The sequence below is a fragment of the Miniopterus schreibersii genome (genome assembly GCF_964146895.1).
Source record: "Miniopterus schreibersii genome assembly, chromosome: 1".
Classification (NCBI taxonomy): domain Eukaryota; kingdom Metazoa; phylum Chordata; class Mammalia; order Chiroptera; family Miniopteridae; genus Miniopterus; species Miniopterus schreibersii.
Window position 1 is genome coordinate 60,492,910 of NC_138101.1, and position 23,943 is coordinate 60,516,852.

Consider the following 23,943-nt stretch of genomic DNA (forward strand, 5'->3'; position numbering starts at 1 on the left):
GGTTAATTCCGAGTTCAATTATATTACCACTTTCTGTTTATTTACAATTTCTGGAGGAGCTAAGTCATTGTATTAGAGCTATTAGTTAAATCATCAACATGAAATTCTTTTTCTTCAAACTGAAAAATTTTTTTCATTTTGACTAAACTTTTTGCAGCTAGCTAAAACTGAGTGCAAGCCATGTACATTTATAGTTACATTTTTAAAAAAAGAAAACTAATAAACAAATATGGAAATTCTTGACTCTAGAATCAGAATTTTCATTGCTAGAGGCCAGCAGGACACCCTGACCATGTGCTCATTATAGGCCTATCAGGATACCAACCGCTCTGTAGTTCCATTTTTATATGTTGAGTTCAGCTGCCTCCTTCCTCACCAATGTCAATGGATACAGAGAGCCAGTGTTGGGTGCAGAAAGCATCCACCCTGAACCTCCACACACACCCTATGGAGGAGCACTGTGCCACTCTGTGACAGCACTGACATGCCCACCCACATCCTGCTCTCCACTTGCTCCCCGCAACCTGAGAGGAAGGAGAGATGAAGCTGGATTTAGGCCTTTGTGCAACCAGCAGAATTTTAGGCTCACTATTGTGACGTGAGTATTTAGAACCATCACCTTTTTCTCTCAGTCTCAAATCATCAGCACCAATATAAGAACACTGGAGCACCCAGCAGTATGGATCCATAGTGTTCCATGATGTTTTCATAGGGATATTCTGAAGCTGCCTGGGCAATTAATATCTCCTTCAGCCTCTTACCAAAACATTTAAGGGATTCCCTACATTTTCATGGCACTTCATAGTTGATAAATCCCTCTCACTAGCATCATCTCATCTAATCTTTCTGAAGCTGTAATGGGTTGGTAGGATAATTTTTTAAAACAAAGGATGAAATGGGCTCAGGGAGGTTGAGCAACTTACAGGAGGTCACAAATAAGTGGGACATCACTTGCTCTAAGTCTAGATTCCTTTCCACAATACCAAACAAATTATAGACATGGAAACAAAACACTTTTGGAGACAGCTAAAATTCCTTTAAAGGGATATGTTTTCATTACACATTTAGAGATAGAGCCAAAATGCAAATCTTTCCCTAATTGTGGGAAGGCATTAAGAAATGTACCACATGCTTTCACATATTTTAAAAAAACTAAACTAATTCCAGGGTTGTAGGCTTGATTTAAGACATGGTAGTTAATAGAAAAGTTCTAGATTGAAAATAATTTTTGCAAAAATGTACATTTGGATATGTATGTCTACTTAGAAAACATTCCTTTAGATGTTTGTGCCATTTCTTTGTTACCATTTTACAGGCTGTGTCCACATCTTCTTCATCCCTACACTTTAAGCCATAATAATACTTTTTAATTACCTATGACTTATTTTCAATTCATTGTAATAATCAAGGTGGTTTAACCAATAAAACACTTTCATGAGTAAAAATTCTAGATTTTAAAAATGTTTCCAGAAATAGTTCAGTTTTCACATTTTAATATTTGAACCTCTCATTTATCACAGGTAGCATGAAATTTTTTTTTTAAAAAAGGACAATTATATATTCAGTGCAAAGCATATAAGAGCAATAAATACACTTCCCTGCATCATATACAAATGTGTGTGCAACATTTCCCTAAGAAATTTCCTGCATTTAGGCATTCTGGACCTTCTTCACTTAAAAGTCTGAGTGTATCTTTTCCCAGACATAGTTTTTACTTTCAGGCTTTGGTACATTTCATAAAAAGGAAAATACAGATAGTGGAAGTAGAGGCAAAAGTAGAAGACTTCAAGCACAAGAGCAGCCCATCATGTGTATGTTGGAGACATGTATCATGAGTACCTCTCTCACTGGGCTTCAGTGACTAAGGGTGCCAAAGATACAAAAAGTGCAAGAAGTAAAAAGAAATACTTTTCCTTGAAGGGAAAGATCACATGATTCAATATGAGCAGAGTAATTAAGAAGGAATGTTTATTGGACTCAGTTACTTAGCTGGTGGTTCATCTAGCTTTCATTTGAATTTTAAACATTTGCTTGAAAAATGATTTCACATCAATTTTTGTTTCTTGCTTTCACATGAAAATCTCACATATGTAATTTATTGGTGGTATCTCTAAAGAACAGAATTATTGATGTTGTTTGGCTGATGCGCCAGATGATGAAGGAGCCAGAAGACTGCTGCAAGTGAAGGCATTTGTATGGTCTCAAAATGTCAGGATGGTACGGAAACTGAAACAGAAAATAAAAGATATTAATTGTTTTAATGTTTATGTAATTTGCACTTTTCCATGTGAGAGTCCAAGGAGCATTCCATGAGTCTCAGTGAATAGCTGTCCTTGTTTCCTGCCATTCTCTTCCCATCCCTATGCATTCAAGTAAAATCAGAGCTGTTCACCCTTTCCAGGTTCAGTCTTGTGCTTTCTCCAACCTTAAACCCAAGCATAATATCCTGAACATGCCTGTCATTTAGGCTTTATTATGTACTAGCATCCTCAAAAAACATTTTTGGGAGCCTACGTGCCTGGCATAATAATGAATTCAAAATAACAACAGGTAATAAGTTCTTGCTGTTTGTCACATATTCCATAGATGATTTTTGTGCATTTTATCATTTAATCTCAACTCAACAATGCTATGAGGCAGGTTCTAATGTTATTTCCATTTTAGAGATTAAAAATACTGAAGTTTTGCCCAGCCAGTGTGGCTCAGTGGTTGAGTGTTGAACTATGAACCAAGAGGTCACTGGTTTGATTCTCAGTCAGGGAACATGCCCAGGTTGCTGGCTTCATCCCGAGTAGGAGGCGTGCAGCTGATTGATATTTCTACTTCTCTACACCTCTCCCTTCCTCTCTCTCTAAAATCAATAAAAACATATTAAAAAAAAAATACTGAGGCTTAGAAAATATTGTAACTTGTTCTAAGTCACACATCTAGTGTGAAGTGCTGGGATTTAAGTCCAAAGATAAAATTGCACAAATGACAAGATGACAGACAACTTGCCTGAAGGAAGCAATGATGTAATAGTTAAGATTATGTTGAAGGCTTAATAGAGCTTTGATAAAGTGGTGCTTAAGGAGCCTTAAAAAGTAGATAGAGTTGATTTGTATTTAGAGGGACTCCATTCTTGGGAAAATCAGAAAGGTGACATTTACACTGGAACTCATGTTCCTTCTCAAAACCATCTTCTGATGGATAAACACTTTTAGAAAAAGAAGGTCTTTATGCCTTTAAAAATTATATATTTGTATCTATGTATATACAATAAAAATTTAGATAATTTAGAAACTCAAGGACAGTGTAAATAAAGTAAAAATAACCTGTCATCCCATAATTTAGAGATAATCACTGTTAATATTTTCTTGAATTTTGGTCAACTTTTCTCTAGACATATGTATTTTTTTTATTGTGCTTGTTGAGAACTCAGGATCATATTGTATATATAAGTTTATATTCTCTATTCTATAACATAAAATAATATCATGAGAACTTCTCAATTTAGTGAAATCATTTCTTTTTAATGACTTCATTGATTTCTAGTACATGGTTGGAATTTGAAACCATCTCCTTAATGTTGGACTTTTAGGATATTCCCAGTTTTTGACATTATAGATAATAGATGAACATGCTTAAATAGATGTGTTTGCATATCTGATTATTTCTGTAGAACTGATTCACAGAAATGGAATTTCTAGGACAAAGGATCTAAGGTGTTTTTTTCTGATACAAATTACCAAATTGCTTTCTAGAAAGGATATAATCTGGTGTTCTTTGCTGCTAGTTTCTTTCCTTCTTCAGGAATATTTATCAGATAAGTGTCTAGTATAATACGTTATGTGTGTGGGTGCTTAAGAAATTATTAAACTTTCAACTTGAAGTTGAAACCTCATGAGAAATATGAGAAAGCAGAAAAAGCATGGGCTGTGGAACTAGAAGATGGAAGTTAGATATAAGTGTCTATTACTAGTTGTGCCTCATCTACAAATGCAAATGACATAATTCTTCTTTTTAGGTGGTTGTAAAAGTTAAATGTTAGGGGTAGGAAATGAAATTGGCTTATTTTGCTAAGCTTTGAAGAAAATGTGAGACTTAAACATTTAAAACAGCATTCCCCTTTACAACCATTTTTATTTGTGAAATATTCTTTGTAAACTAAAAAAAATAAAAGAAATAATAGCAGTCAGCGTTTTAAAGGAAACAATAGTGATGTCTGTATAGAAAACAATCCCAAAGCACCTCCACCTACTCCCATATATAATTCAAATTTATAGCCATTAATGGTCAACCTTTTTAGGTGGCTGGGCAGAGGCTACAGTGACTCCATGTTATGATTATGATTGTGTGACTCTGATTCTTTTTGTTAGAAAGGGTGAGTGTTCTCTTGTAAATAAAGAATGGCTTTGATCATTTAGACTCATTGTAACAAACATATGTAATTTCATTACAGCAGAATAGGACGTGAAAAACAACTGTTCCTAGTTTCTCACAATATGATCTGAAGTGTTCTGCATGCAAAGACTGGACTAGTAATGGACAACCAAGGCACTCCAATGGTTTTCTCATACTTTCGCCTTTTTTCTCTGTTAACCAAACACCTACTATAAAAGGAAACTTAAAAACTACCTCTTTCCAGAGTGAAGTAGGTCAAATCCTTCATTTATTTTTTCAAAAGGTAAAACATCGCTTATTAATGGATCCAATGTAAACTTCTTAGCCATAAAATCATCCACAAGTTTGGGGACAGAATCTTTACTCTTAAAGCCTGAAAAGAAAATTACATCACTGTTAGATGCAGCCAGAGGCAGCAGAGTTGGAGAGGAGATTTTCTGAATAGAATGGAAAGGAAAGTTCTACAGTGGCACCTCGGTTTTCAAATGTAATCCATTCTGGAAGACCGTTTGAGTTCTGAAATGTTCAAAAACTGAGGTATCAATAGCGGACAGCTGGGCCTCAGGATCTTGCCCTCAGTGGAAGCTGTGTGGCATGTTCGACTTCCGAGGTGTGTTCAAAAACCGAAGCATTTACTTCTGGGTTTAAGGCATTAGTAAACCGAAATGTTCATCAATGGAGATGGTCGAAAACCAAGGCACCACTGTACTACTATTTACTACTCAGACGACCATTACTGAGGTTGATAAGAGACAGAGAGCTTCACTGTCCTCTTGCAGTGGTTAGACTTTTTTTTTTAACTTAAAAATTCTGCCCAGATAAACTAGGGTTCTTAGCTCTCTCACAGAGAAATTGTAGTATGGATGGCTATTCCTGAAGTAAAGGAGCAAATTGTGCAGCTGTTTAAATTTGGGCAATGAGAGCAGACATGAATTATTGCTCAGGATTCCTTGGGTCCTACTAGGTATATTCAATGCCTTGTGCAGTCACATGTATAAAAAGAAGTGGCGCTGAAAGAACCTAGTTTATGGGGACACCAGAAAAGTCTATCTTCAGAACTTGAGCATTAGTTCTACATCTAGTTGATTTGGAGTTTATAGATATAAAGGACTTTTATTTTAACCACGTGATTTTTAAAACCTGGCCTTGGCGAGTGATAAAAGGAAGAAATCCTGAGGTTAATAAGAATTCAGCCCCCAAGCCTAACTACATACCACCAAATATTGTTCCTTTCCAGGTACGTCCACTCAGTAACAGCATGGGGTTCATGGAGAGATTATGGGAACCAGGAGGCACTCCTACAATGACACTTATGCCATATGCCTCTTGACAGCATGCCAAAGCAGCCACCTGGAATAAAGTTAATAGATGGCATCATTAAAGTAGACTCTCTGATAGTCCTCACTCATGATATGTGGTATTATGTAATATTGATTGAGCTAGATTGTGAATGTGTGGAGGGAAGAGATTAGCTTCTTCATTCCCCATTACACCTAGGGTAGTGCTGTAGCTTTAGGAAATTCCCAGAAAATACTTTTTGAATGAGACAATAGATGAATACATTTGTGTACACTTAATTTTTCTTTGTAAAGCAATGAAGAGGCAAACATCATTACAAAGATATCTATATAAAGTCTGATTCCTCAAATAGAAGTAACATTTTGTCATCACATGACTCTCAGGCAATCTGTGAGTTGGTTAACTCATTTTTTCTTTGTTTATTAAATAGATATTTTGAATTCAGTGCTTTAATCCAGGTGTTTTGATGGTGAACAAGATATAAGGTCAATTATATCATCACAATTTGTCTCCTGTCTACTTGATGGTCTCCCTTTTTAATGGTTCCCTTTACTACTGTCCATTTATAATATGGACACTTTTTCTGATTTCTGTATTTTTTTCCAGCTTCGTTGAGGTATAATTTCCAAATAAAATTGTATAAACTTAGGTTATCCAATGTGATTTTTGAGTGTGCAATATGATGATTTAATATACATATGCAATATGAAATGATTATCACAATCAAGTTGACATGTCCATTACCTCAGATGGTTACCATTTTCTTTTTTTCAGTGAGAACACTTAAGATCTATTCCCTTAGCAAACTTGAAGTATAGAATACAATATTATTGACTGTAATCACTATGTTGTACATTAGATCCTCAGAATTTACTTATCTTATACTGAACGTTTGTACCCTTTACCAACATCTCCCCATTTCCTATCCTAACCCCAGCCCTGGCAACCAACCACCATTGTACTCAATGGTTCTAAGACTTCAACTTTATTTCACATATAAGGGAGGTCATAAAGTATTTGTATGTCTGTGTCTGGCTTATTTAACTTAGCATTATGTCCCCAGATTTATTTGTGTTGTTGCAAATGGCAGGATTTTCCTCTTTTTAATGGCTAAATAATATTCCACAATACATATCACAATTTCTATATTCAATCATCAGTTGCCAAACACTTAGACATAGGGGTGCAGATATCTATTTGAAGTAGTGATTTCATTTCCTTTGTATATATACCTAGAAGTGGGATTGCTAGATCATATAGCAGTTCTATTTTTAATTTTTAAAAACCCTCTATACTACTTTTCATAAAGCTTGAACCAATTTACATTCCCACCAACAGTGCACAAGTTGCCTTGTCTCCACACCCTTGCCAACACCATTTCTTCACCTTTTTATAGCAGACATCCTAACAGAAGTGGTGAGGTGTTATCATTGCCCTGATGATTAATGATGGTGAGCACCTTTTAACATACCTGCTGGACTGAAATGAACATGTTTTAAATGGGCTTTTGCCTCCCAAAAAGGTATATTGGTCTTACTTTAAACTATACCTATTATTCTGGAACTTCTAAAGAAAGCCTCCCCCTTCCAGTCAGGGTTTTAAAGATGTCTATAGGAGGGAATTTTTTTTTAGGATTCCCCAGCAATATGTAACGATTAGTCCTTTGATTTTGGAGTATGACATTTGGGAAACCAGATAACCTCAGAACCTGTGGCTATCAGACATTTGGTGTCTTCAAATAAAGTAACAATCCAATTCCACCTGAGGAACTGGAAGGAATATAGCAGGAGATGTCTTCTCCATGGTAATTAATAATGTTTGTAATTATTTGAAAGAATATTATGTATATTGTAGAGATGATGTAAGCACTGCATCAGTGGAAACAGTATTTCCTATCAGTAACACCAACTAATATTTATTAAGGGATTACTATTTGACAAGTGGCACTGTGCTAAGTATTTTACACTCATTATCTCATATAATCCATAATGTGAGATATATATCTCTTAAATTTCTTTGGTGGAAAAATCTGTTGACTTTTAAAAGTATTCAATCTAATGCATAGATTTGGGTGCTTAATATGTGTCCTAGGCACTGTGCTGTATGCTGTGATAAAATGTTTTTTGTTTTTTTAAAAAATATATCTTTATTGATTTCAGAGAGAGGAAAGGAGAGGGAGAGAGAGATAGAAACATCAATGATGAGAGAGTCATTGATCGGCTGCAGCCCGCAACCCGGGCATGTGCCCTGACCGGGAATCGAACCCTGATCGCCTGGATCCTAGGTTGACGCTTAACCGCTGAGCCACGCCCGGCCGGGCGGTAAAATGTTTTATGTGGTAACATGTTTTATGTTAATAAAATGATACTTACCTTAAAGTGCTCATTATTTCTTTTGACCAAATTAATGATTTATGAAAAGAATCAGAATTCATTAAAACATATAAAATTCTTAAACCATTTTGTTTAAAAAATGTGAGGGAAAAATGAAAAAATAAAACTTGCCATTTTGAGAACAGAATTTGTGTTATTTATATTTACTTGAGTTTGACTATTTTAACTAAAAATTAACTAAATTTTAATAGCTCAATACTCTAAAGGGAACATGTTAGTTGAGATAGGTTTGCTTAGCAGATGAAACGAGACCTTTCTTATAATAATAAATTAAATGATCTAGATATCAAGTAGGAGATGAATAATCACCATTCATAGTTTGAAAAATATTCTGTACATATAATACTTATATTCTGTTGCCTAAGAACATACTCTGGAGTGCAGAAACACACATTTCAAGGCATTTCGTGGTACATACCATGGTGTCAGGCCGACCAATGGCTTCAAATGAAAAATCCACACCTCCATTGCTCATTTCCTTCAGCACCTCGTGGATGGGTTTCTTGAAGTCCTGTGGGCTGATGCACTCAGTGGCACCCACTTCCTTAGCCTTCTTAAATTTGTCTTTGTTGATGTCAACCCCAATGATCCTCGCTGCTCCAGCTGCTTTACAGCCCATGACAACAGACAGGCCGACTCCTCCAAGGCCAAACACTGCACAGGTGGAGCCTGGGGTCACCTGTGTTTCAGAAAATGCAAAAATGGATGAAGTAATGATTGTTGGAAAGTGCCTAAGCTGTATAAAGTGCTATGCCTTATCTGTTATCAGGATTATTCAGACACTACATCTAACCTGTTGTCAAAGCCTGTTTTGGCTTCAGTTGCTTCATGTTTAAATTGAGGGGTTTGAACTGGATCAGTGGTTCTCAAGCTTTGTCAGACATTAGACTCACCTGGGGAGCTTTAAAACCTCTCAATGCCCAGGTCACAGCCTATAACCAATTATATGAGAATCTCTGCAGGTGGGACCCAGTTCCTAGGTGACTCCAATGGAAAACCCAGGCTGGGAGCGAGTGGATTGGATGGTCCCTGAGCTCTAAATGCCAATGACTCCCATTTTGATGAGAATCTAGTGGCTGAAATCCATTGACAAGCTTCAGTAAACTGCACAGACACAAAAGCAATTTTTGGGAAATAAAATAAGTGGAAGAGGTTATTCTAGGAGACCAAAAAATAATCCAATCAAATCCTCTAAAATTAACTCGTTTCATTAATTTTCAATAGTCATAACAAGTATATTGAGAGCAGAAATTAGCTGTGAGGCAGAAAAGAGTTATTCTCAGCTTAAAGTCAAACCTAACAATGAAGGAAATTTAACTGGAAACTTTAATACGTCTTGAGACCACTGTGATCTTAGTGGGTCTTTATTCTTGCTTTTAAAAATACACTAATGAACAATAATACAATAAAACGTTGGCCTACATTTTAATAATGGATGAAATTCATTATCATGAGCGCTCTTGGCTTCTGCTCTGTGTAGAGGCCCAGTTAGACCACCAGCTCAAACAGATGATGCAATTGCACAAGGGACTTCGTGCTAGAGTCACAGAAATTTGAAAAACATGTGCTTTCAGTTGTTGAAATTCGCTAAGGACTGTTTAATATTCCTAGTCAGCTATAAAAGTCAGCCTTCAGTGTGGGTAAAATATTCCTCCTGTCCCAATTAATCAATCATTCTCTGGGGTACAACATAACTTTTTATTTTACTTAGAAAAATGTGAGGCTTGTGACTGTGATTTTAAAATGCAGTAATTATATATTATGGTCTAAGATTCAGCAGGAGTTTTGAGAAAGACATGCTAGTCGCAGCCGTAAGATTTTGGGCGAATAGTGTATCTATCTGGGCCTACTAGATTTCCAACCTTTTGGGAAGAGAGGCCTTTAAAGAATTTCTCCTTCAAATCTACCACCTCTGAGGGTGTGTGTGTGTGTGTGTGAGTTCATGCAGGGGAGGAGATGCAGCAGTAAAATCCCCTAATTAGTGGAATAAATGCATACTGCATCACTGAAGCTTCATTGCTTTCCTCATAGGGTTCCACAGAGCAGGTATGTTGGTGAAGCTTGGTCTGGAGGTATATCAGGTAAGGCTTTGGAATCTACTGTTGATCCTAATTCTGGGAGTAGAGAATCTATGGGACAGATGCTCCTCAAAGGCAACTCTCTCATTTCGTTTACTTTTGCTGCCTCAGGACCTAGCAGAACTGACTGTGCCTGGTGCATGTTTGTGCTGACTCATGGTAGAATGAATGACTAAGTGAGGTCCTAGCTCTAAAATTTAGTAATTCCATGAAGAACGAATATAGAAAAATAATGATTGAAAATGACATCTTCACTTTTTCTCCCCACTAATTATCAACAGCTTTTTTACTTGTTATAAACAGATTAATTTTGTAGGATATGCTCCTAATTTTTTCTGAGGGCATTTTTCTACTCATAATCAGCAACCTAAATTCTATGGAGTCTATCAATGTTATTGTGATAGCAGGGGGAAAGCTACCAGTAAATCTATGAAGAATTACCTCTTATTCTTGAGAGAAATTGCTTTCCTTTTGGTGCAACTGGTTTTATCATCTATTATTATCATTCCTACCTTGGCAACTTTGACTGCAGAGCCATAACCAGTAGTGAATCCACAGCTAAGTAGACAGACTTTCTCCAGTGGTGATGCTGCATCGATTTTGGCCACTGCCATCTCGTCCACCACTGTGTACTCGGAGAAGGTACTGGTGCCAAGGAAGTGGTTGATGGGCTTCCCTCTGCAGGTGAACCTGGTGGTACCATCCTGCATGGTCCCCCGAAGCATGCTCAGACTGGCCAGTGCAAACACAGACACACAAGGGTATGAGACAGGGCACAAGGACTGTGCAAATTCATTGTCTGTGTAAGAAGAGTAAAGGAAACTTACTCATTTTTCAAGCAGAAGTTGGCTTCTGGGTGTTTACAAACTCTGCATTCTCCACACTGGGGAGTAAAGAGTGGGATGACTTTATCACCTGGAGAGAGATAAAGCAAATTCTTATTCAATTTCTACCAGGAATTAATAGAGTAAGAACTTAAAGCTTACCAGGATGTATTTGAGGTGGTTGTCTTTGAATGATTTCTAAGAAATAGGAACCAATCACCACGATGTCATTAGTCATTGCCTGGCAGCATTGCTATTGGTTTGGGTTTGTACGTGCCTGAAGATTGCCAAAGAAGAAATGCAAATGTGGGAAACAACATGGATTTTAAAGTATTTCCACTGCATTAATAGTTATTTTTTTATTCTGTGCCCTTTCTCTTGGTGGTTTTATAGATATCTCATTTAACCCTTAATAATTAAGCCTTAAATATTCTCACTGTAAGTATATATATATAAATTTTAGCTGTGAGTGACTGCTGTAGTTTCACTAGATGTTGGGGATAGCCAGAATTTTGTAATAGTTTGGGATACAGTAACAATGAGAATTTTGACAACCGTTTTTTGGCTTTTCAAAGTGACTTTATTTTTTCTATAAAATGAGTGCTTGTTTTTAAAATTTTAGGGTTTCTTTTTAAAAAAACAACAAAAATGTGACAAAAAAAGAATTAAACTCCTTTGAAAATCTCAATCCTCAACAATGAGGCACTTTCTTTGAGGATGAGAACTGACTTTCAAATGTTTTTAGCTGATAAATTAATTTGTGAATTTTTTATTTTTCCTGCTATGGTGGAGGGAGCCAGGGTGAAAAGTAAGGGTATCATTTATTATTAATTTATTTCTAAGTAAATAAATTTACTTATAATGAAGTTCACAACTTGGACACGCGCCCTGACCGAGAATCAAACCGAGACCCTGGTTCATAGGTCGATGCTCAACCACTGAGCCACAGCTGGCTGGGACATATTTTTTATTTTTTATTATCTATTATACCTATCCACAATACCCCTAAAAATGGTTGGACCCTAACATTTAATAGAGAAACTTTATATGGAGATGATGGCATGACAATTTTGTATTTATTCACTCTTTACCTCTAAAAATATTTATCTATATTAATGCACAATAAAATTAAGACAAAATAAATATTAAAGATAAACTAGTACTTTTTGGCAGGGTGCCTTTTGTTAGGTCTTTCCTTTCCTTCTAACTAGTCTGTTTCATTCACTCTGTGTTCAAGAAGGGAGGCCATTCAGGGAGAGAAAACAAGTGCATAGGTTCCACTTCCCACCTAAGAGGAGATCATGTTGGTTCAGTCAGAGCCTCAGGGTCCCCATCTTGTGAAGCCAGCACAGAACTGTTTCCATACACTGATCTATAGGCTCAGGACATAGACTTATGTTTTTTCCCATGTCCTGTTTAGAGAAGATAGTGCTCAGCAACACTAAAATGGAATTTATTTGATTATGAACTCAGGCAGTGGGTCTCTTTTGATCCTCATGTATCCCCAGGATCTAACCTGGTGTCTGACATCTAGTAGGTACTCAGCAAATACTTGCTGAAGGTGAGAACAGAGGAATGCATGAATGCGCTCATACCTGAGGCAGGCAGGGAGGCAAAACAGGAGGAGACCTCTGTTCAAGCCCTAGCTCTGCAGCTACCTTCAGCAAGGTCTTTCATCTCTCATTGCTTTAGTTTCATCATCCAGGCTGGATGAGCTTGGGGTCCGGAACAGAGGTACATTCTCCTAGTATGAATTCAGTACCTGGTTTTACTGTAGTCACCCCTTCTCCAATGCTCTCCACAATGCCGGCTGCCTCATGGCCTGGGATCACCGGAAGACGGATGCTGAAGTGTCCACTAACCATGTGGTCATCTGACCCACAGATTCCTGTGGCCACTATCTGCAGGGTAATGGGAAGATTATTAGATTCAGAAAAAATTATGGCCCTTAGATAGACTTCACATGCCCAATTTCCTGAAGTTGGACTTTTAAAGAGTTTTCAAGGGTTTTGCTAGTAATCTCTACTCTTCCCAAATACAAAAGATTTCGTTTGTCTTCAGTATTATTCAGTTTAAAAACCTCCTATACTTTCCTTCCCTGCCTTAAGCAATTTCGAATAATCTGTGAAATAATTGTTTCTCAAATATTTAAGTCTTACATAATAGACAAGAACGCACCCTTTTTGATAGAAGCAGAAGCTGCAGATTAGCACCAAGATTAAGTCAGTTAAGTTCCACCATCTAATGCTAATTGATTTTGAAATCTTGATTTTATATATATATATATATGTATGTATGCGTATATATATATATATATTTCTTTGCAATTTTTTCTGTATAAACACATTAATTCTTTTTTATTTTATTAGTGTGAAAGAATTTCAATCTAAAATGGAACCAGAGGATATAAAAGGGAAAATCTCACACATGTGCCATCAGGAAAACAAAACACAAGAACTGAGAAGCTGATTTCCTGTAAATGCCTGGTTTACAGAAAACTGATAATATTGGAATTTTCCTAAATGATAAAAAACTGGTCAGGAGTTGCCTCATATAACCATGGGAAATTTTGAACTAAAATGACTCCGATGGGATTCATCTCAGAAAATAAGCTGAATTGAGCTCTGTCTGTATGAGTGGACCGGTTTTGTCTCCACAGAGAATTTTCAAAGCTTATTTCTATTTGTTTTTATTTGAAAGATGAAAAAAATACTTGATGAAATAAAAACAATAGAACACATGGCTACAATATTATCATCAAATTTAGCAAAATTCAAGGCCCAAACTAGTTAAATAAGACAAAAAAGGAGTATTATATAATAAAACATACCATCATAAAAAATACAGGCATTTTAACAGACTGTAACTGAACTCTCCCCTCTTTAAATTTCCTGCCCATAAGAAGTCTACCCCAAACCCTCAAGGGACTGGCCTGCTGTAGCTTGCTACAATTTGCACATTCCAAATTGCAATTACTCAGTTATTCTTGAGCAAATTTATCTTTTTGACCATTTTGAGCTTGACTCAGTTTACCTCTTTATTTAGGTCAACATTAGGATTTTACTGTATATACTGTTTTTTCTATTTTAAAAATTTTAGCAATTTGTATTTACATCTTTCTTTCCTTGAGAAGATATGTAATTCCATTGTTTGTATTACCATATAAAATGCCCTTCTTGCCCTGGCTGGGTGGCTCAGTTGGTTGGAGCATAGTCCCGTACACCAAAAACTTGTGGGTTTGTGTCCGATCAGGGCACTTCCCTAGGTTTTGGGTTTGATGTTTCTCTCTCACATAGATGCTTCTCTCTCTCTCACTTTCTCTCTCTAAAATCAATTTAAAAAAAAAAAACTAAAACCAAAAACATATCCTTGGGTGAGGATTTAAAGAAAAATGCTTCTTAATGAATTTTTTGTTATTTACATTTGTACTATTCTCCGCATTTTTAAAACCTAAAATTCAATAGAAGTGGAAAAAAATTTCACCTTTATACGAATTTCATGAGCCTTCGGGGGTGCTACCTCCACCTCCTCAATGGAAAAGGGTTTCTTTATCTCCCATAGCACAGCTGCTTTGCATTTTATTACCTGGAAATTGAACAGAAAGATGACACCAGTGTTTACTCACTCTTGAAGTCAGGGATTGTGACTTTCATCTTTTTATGTGCAACATCTAGCCCCATGTCCAGAACCTAACAAATGTTGTGTAGAAATGGACAATTTCTGATTTGCAAAGAGAATAAAAATACCTTTAAAAAATGTGTAAAGCAATAACATAAGAAAAGAGAATTCGGATTAACTATAATGATACTTTGAGATAAAATGGAATATGTTCCTTTAAGCCATCCTTATGTTTCTTTTTCCAAGGGTTATTGTTTATTCCTGGTATTTCCTAATGCAGCCCTGAAGTTGGTTGTTTGCCCACAACTGTTGGCTTGCACATGAAGTTTAAATCACAGTCATTTCATGCTGATAGAGTTACTATCTGTTCATGTAAGATCTGCTCTCTGCTAAATTCTACGCTTAAGCCCCGAACGATCAGACTTTATGATTCCAGAGCGTACTTGCCTCGTGGCATAGGATGACTTCTCCTTCTCTTTGCCTGTCCTCCTTTGATTGTCTCCCCCCACTACTTCTGTGTGCTACTTGTTTGCATCACTCATTTGAAAGTGAGCTTGGCAGCTCAGTGTTCTTATATAATTTATGTGTAGCTATTCTTTCCAGATTAGATGTGAGCCAAAATTTGCAGAAGTTACAGCTGTGTGTACACACACACAGACATACACACACAAGTACACACATATGTATTTAAAAATGGGATAACTGAGTGTTTGACTTTTTAATCTAGCAGTTTACCCATAGATGTTCTTCAAAATTAAAGTTGAATACATATTTTTAGTACTTGAGAATGTAATATAAAATCTGTCTTCATTGTTAAAAAGCTTATACATTTGAGAGCTTTTTTCTACACAGACACTTCCAGAATAATTGTAATTATGAATTTACAATTCATAATTGTAGGTATGCTTTTAGAAATTCAATTGAAATTTATCCTTTTGCAAATTAATTTTTATTATTTATATGTCAAATTCTCCCACTTTGCTGAGTGTCTGTCATGGTCAGTATCACAATAAGTGTGAGAGTACTTAGAAATAATACATTAATATTATATAGGTCCTGATTATCAGGTGTTTATATAACGGGTAGGGACATTGTGGCCAGTGCTGAATGAGTTACATGCTTCATCTTTAAACCCCACATCACAGTATCATTAAGTTACTGGTCTATTTTACAGATGACAAAGTTGAAGCTCAATTGACTCAGTAACTGACTAATTTTTGCAAAATCCCAGAGTTGGCTGTCTAGAGAATTAAGATCAATTCAACTTTATATTTTCACCATCCATGGTAGTAAAAGATTAACCAAAGTTTAAATAACAACAACAACATAAATAGCAGTGACTAACATTTACTGAATCATTTCTATGTACCAGGCACTATCTCACAACTATCTTATGAAGTAGGTGTTATTATGATTGCCATTTAGCAATTGAGGGAAATATAATGCAGGAAGAATAAACAGATGAAGTGTTACCACAAAGCTGAAAGCTATTAATGTTGCCCTGGAGCGGGGAGAATCAAAAGATCTATGGAAGATGTAGAACCAAATACCCCTGTTTTTACTACTAATAATTTTTGATTCAAACTATATATGTATTAATTTTTGATAAAATCATGTTGAATTTTGTATGAAGAAGATATTTTTCTGTAAGATTTCTACGGAAATTTCCTGGATTGAGTCATAACAGGACCCTTTAAAATCAGAATTTGCATGTTGATGTTGGTTTGCTTAACCTTGATGATTATAATGCTTTGAGATCAATAAAACTTATGTCAGACTTCACTCTCCTCCCATGTTCATAAAAAAAGATGATTACAAAGAATAACATTTAAATTATTGTTTCTTAATGTAAAGATAAATTCTTGATTAAAAACATTTCTAATTTTATATTTTCAAATTACTCATGATTGGCTGTAACTACTGCACATTTATTTAATATAGGAAATAAAGACTTGAATAGGTACAGAAACTATATATTCTTTTAAAGACATTTAGGAACAGCCTAGTTCAAATCTGGTTCAGTATACATTGCATAATAAAGTGTATATTCTATGTTATATTTCAGTATATATTTTATCTAATTCAGTTATAAACTTTAAATTATTCATTAAATACTATATCTCTTTGTGTACTATATAATGAGAATATATTTTCAAAAGTAAAAAAAGAAAAATTGCTTACTTTTCCTGCTGTGCTCATGTTTCTGTTCTCTCTTCAGGCCAGGAGACAGGTCGATTCTTGCAGACTCTTATTTGCTTGAGTACATGAAGCAGGTACATTGCACAGATATTTTATTTGCTTGAGTAATGCCCAGTTCCACACATATGATCTAATGTTTTGAGCCACACCCATGAGCTTATTCTCAAACCATATCAAATCAGAAAGAAAAGGGCACTGATCCTGCACTCAAACCTGGATTTTGTTTGTAATACGCCAATTACAGATAACAGCTTGATTTTTTTGGTTAATATTTCTCTGCACATATATTTAATTTCTCTCTTTTTCCTGGATTCGATATTTATTCTCTACCAAATCTCCTGTTTTCCATTTGTGTGCACTAAACTCTGACTTTTAATCCACGTTGCAGTTAGAAAGAAGGAAGAGTAAGGAAGCAGCACAAATAACACAGGACAGAGGGAACTATGAGCCAGAGGAATGTTTTTGCTCCAGCACTCTCCTCTTCATAACAGAGAAGTCAGATACCAATCGGTCACAGCAAAAAACACCTCCTTATTCCAGGCATTCAGTTGGGTACAGTGGGGTGGCAATGAGGGACAAGAGATGGCCTCTACCTCTGCCAAGAGGCTGTATGAGACAATGCTTATGGCTTGGCCTTAGATTCAGGGCAGACCTCATCTTTACTAGCTGTGTGAATTTGCCCTTAGTTTGTTTATTTGTAAAATAATAGAATAATAGTACCATCTCAAACAGTTTGTTGAACAAATGAGTCAAGTCCTTTATTGCACTTACAAGGAATCCTGGCAAATAAGACAATCTTCAATAAATATTAGCTACAATGATTATCCATATAAGGAAGCTCCCAGTCTATGTTGAAAAAGACACAGACAAACAAGTCAGACCATCTCTCTGTGCTATTTCAAAGGGAGGGCATCTGATTGAAGTACTCAGAGGAGGCTTTGTAGAGAGAAGATATTTAAGTTAAAAATAATGATCTTTTTGGTGGAGTAAAAAACACACACAAAACCTTGTGCATTTCCAGTATCCTTTGGTCAGTGCCATGAATAAAAGAAAGAGAATATGAGTTTGAGTGTTTAAATAAATCTCAAGTCATATACCAACATTTGGAGAGCACAGTGCATTCAACTGTTTAATTAGATATAGTCTGTCAACATGTATACATTAATATAAAGGGTATATTTCCTTAAAATTGTCAGGGGAATGACACTGTTGTCTGTTTCCAACTTTACTTATACAGGTGTAGAGGGTCGTACTGGGCTATACCACATCCACCCAGAACAGAAGACACTGCTTGTAGAGAATGGTCACCACCCTGTTCTCCCTGCCAACCCACCTTCACTTGTGGAGAGCAGTGGGAAGAAAGGGAGTCTGACCACTTTTCAGACATTCTGAATGGCATTAAGGAGCTCATATAGCCTAATGAATTTGAAAGACATATTGGATTTGAATAAGTTCATAGAGTGATGGAGGGAAAAAGTATTAGGATTAATTTGAATTCAATTTATCTTAGTCCATTTGGGTTGCTGTAACAAAAATATCAGTTTAAACAACAAACTGGTTTATACAACAAACCTTTATTTCTCATAGTTCTGGAGACTGGGAAGTCTAACATCAAGGTACTGGTGGATTTAGTGTCTGGTGAGAGCCCAATTCCTGGTATATGGACAACCATCTCTCTGTGTTCTCACATGGTAGAAGGGGAAAGGGAGTTCTCTGGAGTCTCTTTTTATAAAGGTATTAATCTAATTTGTGAGGGTTCTACCCTATGATCTAATCACCTCCAAATACCATCACATTAGGGATTAGGTTTCCACATATGGATTTGAGAGGGCACAAAAATCTATAGCAGGTGTCCAACCATGAAACAATCAACTAAAACCAGACAGTTGAGGTCATGCAACTGGGGAGAGCTCCACATTCCCCACTGGTGTCATGAAGCTGAAAAGTGACAATGTCAGAATCCCATGCCACATCTGTGTAATCAGGAACCCATATTCTTTCCACTACTCTACAAAAATAGAGCAGGGAATAAGAGTTAGAGTAAGACATTCTGCTATCTACCCACAAAGTTAGCCCCCACCTTTTTACAAGGCCCAAGAAAGAACACTGCAACTAGCAAGGAACTCAGAAATTATTCAGTCCAAATTCCTTGTTTAATAGACCAAGTGACGTGGCAAAGCAATGTGGCTAATATTTCCTTAAAAAATACTTGGAAAGGAAAAAAGATGTAACTCTTCTCATGGGTGTATAAATAACCTAATATCTTTTAAATAGCATGGGGTTGATGCAGAGTAAGGAGGGAGGTTAATAATAGCCAAACACTTAATTTGCTAAATCAATATGTTTAATCTATCCAAATCCAACGTCATAAATTGTTTTTGGCAGTTTTTTTATGAGTGCCAAACTAAAATAATCTGAATGTTTAAGTGAAATATTGATAGGGGCACTTATAATTTCCAAAGATTGAGCACCTGAATTAATCTGAAATATAATTATATTACTTATAAAATTGTAGAACACATATACTTATGTAAGCAGGGATTTAAGTTTTTTTTCCCTTAGGCTTCTTTCTCCAAGGCCTTTGTACCCTACACTCCCCTTCAGTCTAAGACTGAAGCAGATAAGGAGGTGGCATAGCAACTGTGAACAATGGGTTAAGATATCACTTTATCAAGACACCCCCAGGCAACCAAGATTAAGAGAATGACTTCCAGGTCAGCAGGTAGCTGCATGTGGAAGGGACCATTCTATCCCTCAGGCCACTCCTTAAAACAGGTTTTGCATGCTCTATACTCCCTGTCTTCTTGGTTGGCTGACCTTCTCAATAAACACCTTATATGATTCAACCCTGGCTCTGTTGAATTGGATACAGCCACTGGCAGCCCTTAGCCCCTCCGGGGTTTCCCTGTGACAATATTATGGGTCAACTTGATAAAGAGCTATGCAAATGATCATTTTTGAGATGATGCAGAAAAAAAATATTGTATAATGATTTTAAAGTATGCAAATGGCATGAATTCCACAATTTTATTAATATAAAAATATCAGGGAAAGGTTGAGGCAGGAACCGCCGCCATTTTAGGAAGATTCCCCATCTCAGGTATCAGATTCCCTGCCTGAATGTACATCTAACCTTATCTGACCTCTGTAACCCCGCCCACTATTTTCACGCCACAAGCAGGCCCAACCTCTGACCCTTTAAAGCTGACCCAAGCCCTTTGTTCGGGGTCCAGAATTTGGAGATGCCTCCTCTGGGACCTCATGCGTTAATAAAGGTCTCCCTTTACCTCCTCCGGTGTACGGCCTGAGTCTTTTCCGCTACAAGGTGAGTAAAAAAGTGGTTCTATGGAAAGTAATCTCACATGTTGATCTGATCATAAATGCCTAAATGAGCAGGTCTTGGTTATTAGTTATGCCCAGGCATATAACTTTTTTAGTAAAAAGATTATCTTTGCCTTAGCAAGTTCTGTCCATTGTTTCAGTGCATCTAGGTTAACACCTCTTTGAAATGCCTCTTTTCAGATACCTCCTTCTAAAATGTGACCGACCTTAAGAGAACATATAATCTTGTTAACTGTCTTGTACTTCAATCCCTTCCTTGCTGTCTCTATGGAATACTATGTCCCCTTAAAAAGGAAGGATATTCTATCATATACAATATCATAGATGAATCTTGAGAATACTATGCTAAGTGAAAGAAGCCAGTCATAAAAGGACAAATACTGTTTGATTCTCCTTATATGAGGTATATAAAATAGTTAAATTCATAATAATAGAAAGTAGAGTGATGGTTACCAATGGGGGAAAAATTGTTACTTAATGGTTATAGGGTTTCAGATGAGCAAAATGAAAAAATTCTGGAGATCTGTTTACAACAATGTAAATATACCTAACACTACTGAACTGTACATTTAAAAATGGTTAAGATGATAAGTTTTATGATATGTGTTTTTTACCACATTAAAAATGATACAAGTCAAACTTTTAAACGTCTTGAATGAAAAACACACTGAATTGGATTAACAACAGATTAGATGTTGCAGAAGAAAAGGTTAATAAATTTGAAAAAAATAGAAACTATCCTAAATTAAGTAGGGAAAAGAAAATAAAGAAAGCATTAGTGAGAGGTGAGATAACTAAAAGAGATCTAAGCTATGTATAGTTATAGTCCCAGGAGAAATAAAAAGGGGGGGAGATATGATATTTGAAAACATAATGGCTGACAATTTTCCATATTTGATGAAAACTATAAACCCACAGATCCAAGAGGTTCAATAAAACCCAAGCACAAGAAACATGGAGAAAATTACTCCAAGGAAAATCACAGTTGCATTGCTCAAAACCAGTGATGAAAAAAATCTTAAAACATCTAAAGAATAGACTAGTCATGTTAAGAAGAACAAAGATAAGCAAGAAAGCAGATTTCTTGTTGGAAACAATACAAGAGAGAAGAAAGTAAAACAACATCTTTAAAATATTAAATAAAAAAACACTTTTCAATCTAGGATTCTAATAAACCAATGAAAATATCTTTCCGAAATGAAAGTGGAATAAAGATTATTCTCAGCAAAGAAAGGCTGAAAGAATTCAATACAATCATACCTCACAGTACAAAAAATATTAAAGAAAATCCTTCAAGCAGGAAGAAAATCTGTCAGGACAGAAACAAGATCACTAGTTGCATTGAGTAGGGGAAGAATGAAGGTGGGTTAGGAAAGGCCTCCTTTAGAGTATTCCATTTTCACATAGACTTGACAGAGCTGAGAGAGACATACATAAGCTGTCTGAGGGAATATCATTCCAGGAAAAAGGCACAGTAGAGGTGAAAGTCTGCCTGGATGACTTGCGGGTCAGTAAGGGAATCATGTGGACTGGGCATAGTGAACAAGACTGGAATAAAGAGGGGAGGTCAGAGAAGCAATGGGTGGCAAAGTCATGGGCGTGTTGAAACTGTTTTGGGAAGATTCCAGCTCTTGTTCTAACTGAGATCGAAAGCCACAGTAAGGTTTTGAGCAGAGACCTGCCCTGGTCTCACATATTTTATTATTTTTATTTTTAAATTAAATTTATTGGGGGTGACATTGGTTAAGAAGACGATGTAGGTTTCAAGTATACAGTTCTATGATACATGTTGTATTGTGTGCCTTGTCCAAAGTCAAGTCTTCAATCACCAGATATTTGACCACTTGTACCCTTTACTATAACCCACCTCTACCCCCTTCTTTCTAGTAACCACCATACTGTGGTCTGTGTCTATGAGTTTCAGTTTTATATCCCATATATGAGTGAAATCATATGGTTCTTAACTCTTTCTGTCTGGCTTATTTTGCCTAGCATATTCTCAAGGTCCAATCAAACTAAAAAGTTTGTGCACAGCAAAAGAAATCGCCAACAAAACGAAAAGGTAACCAATAGAATGGGAGGAGATATTTGCACATAACAGCTCTGACAAAAGGTTAATATCCAACATATATAAGGAACTTATACAACTCAACAGCAAACAAACGATCCAATTAAAAAATGGGCAGAAGACCTGAATAGACACTTCTTCCAAGAAGACATACAAATGATCTGATATATTTTAACAGGATCCATTTGTCTTTTGGTTGAAAATGGAGAATGCAATCTGGTGTAAGAGATGAGTTAGGAAACTTAAAACACAAGAGAGTTGGAGACTGTGACAACTCTGATTCCAATTTTGTGGAAACTCAGAAAAATGAGAAACAAATGTTAACTGGAATGTTCAAAGAGAAGCAGCTGGAGGGGTTGTGAAGAAACAGGGAGCTCTGGCTCTGCAAAGAGGAAACGGAGGAGAGATGAGGGGGCAGCAGAGAGGAACAGAGCATAAGTACTACTTTGACAGGTTGTGATAATCTCTCCCACACAAGGGCCTGCTCTGTGGCAGGCCCTCCTCTCAGCACCCTGCAGACATAATCTTTAATAGCCCACAAAGGTATTATTACCATATTTCATAAATGAGGAAATTCAGACTCAGTAAGGTTAAATAGTTGTTGGAAAAAACACACACACAAAAAAGGAGGACCTTTTCAGTTCCCTTATAGCTAGAAAATCATTACAATGCTTGATTGTAAAAAAATAATTTAAACCTATAACAAATTAAAATTAAATAATATTCTGCTTATTTCTAAATGTATGTTCCATTTGAGACAGCAGGAGAACTCACAGGACGTAGTCTTCGCTGGACCCCAAAGGCAGTGCTGGGATGTTTTGCCGTCTTGCAACTTCTCCACCTAGTCAGAGTGAATTAGTCAGTGATGAAATTGGGGCATTTACTCTGGAGAATAAAAGTGGGGAAGACAGTTTACAGGCACATGGAAAAAAAGATCAGACCTGTTTTCTAGAGCCTATGTGGCAGGGCCAGGGCAAAGCTAAGAGTGAGAAAGAGGCAGTTCAGCCTGATGAACAGCTTCCCTAGTCTGGCTGTTGAGCCGTGAAACACACTTATGAGCGGACCTGGACTGCAGATTGTGTAATTCCAGCAGACAATACAGCCCTTTGTTAAATCACAGTAATTTCGTTCACCTGACAAGTCAAGAAACTGTGACTATTCGGGGTGAGCAGAACTGTGATGAAAATTCTCGGTTCTGGCTTTACTGGGTTAGAAGTTCACCAACATAAAGAGCAATGGGAAGAATATAAATTGAAAATTTTAGCAACCACCAAAGAAAACACTTAGGGGGTCACTGAACTAAACCATTCTTTCAGCCTACGCTTATTTATTTAGAGCTATTACAGGCAAGGACTTGTGTGGGGAATTGGAGGTCTTGTCATGGGAGAATGAGATCAATTCGGTGGGATTAAAGACTAATAAATGTGAATTAAGTATGAACAGGAAGTCCTAAAGTCACAGCAGGGATATAAGCACTATCCCAATAATCCCACAGTCTATGAAGTGGTTTGTAAACTAGAGGCTGATTTGCACGCTGAGTAACAGCATTTCCTCCACATTTCTCTCTCCTTCCTAAAGCAGTTCTGGGTCATTCAAGACAAAAGTGGGGGGATGTGCTTTGTGTAAGTGGCATAGCTGTCCTCGAATGCAGGGTTAGGAGTCTCCCTCAAGCACAAAAATTTCAGCTGTGGCTTCATTTTCCTCAACTCTACTGTGAAAGAAACAAACAAGGCAGCAGG

General features: G+C 36.5%; 1 protein-coding gene across 1 annotated transcript in view; it reads right to left on the reverse strand.

Moving 5' to 3' along the window:
• Nucleotides 1-1,021: 1,021 nt before the first annotated feature.
• The window catches only part of LOC308565226 (uncharacterized protein), a 46,841-nt gene continuing 23,919 nt past the window's right edge, over nt 1,022-23,943 (reverse strand). Inside the window, 10 exon segments of the mRNA XM_081154145.1 lie at nt 1,022-2,226; nt 4,618-4,756; nt 5,598-5,733; nt 8,494-8,754; nt 10,666-10,885; nt 10,981-11,068; nt 12,740-12,878; nt 14,461-14,562; nt 16,777-16,809; nt 16,813-16,924. Coding sequence (XP_081010271.1) covers nt 2,202-2,226; nt 4,618-4,756; nt 5,598-5,733; nt 8,494-8,754; nt 10,666-10,885; nt 10,981-11,068; nt 12,740-12,878; nt 14,461-14,562; nt 16,777-16,809; nt 16,813-16,924 — 1,255 coding nt within the window. The 3' untranslated portion in view covers nt 1,022-2,201.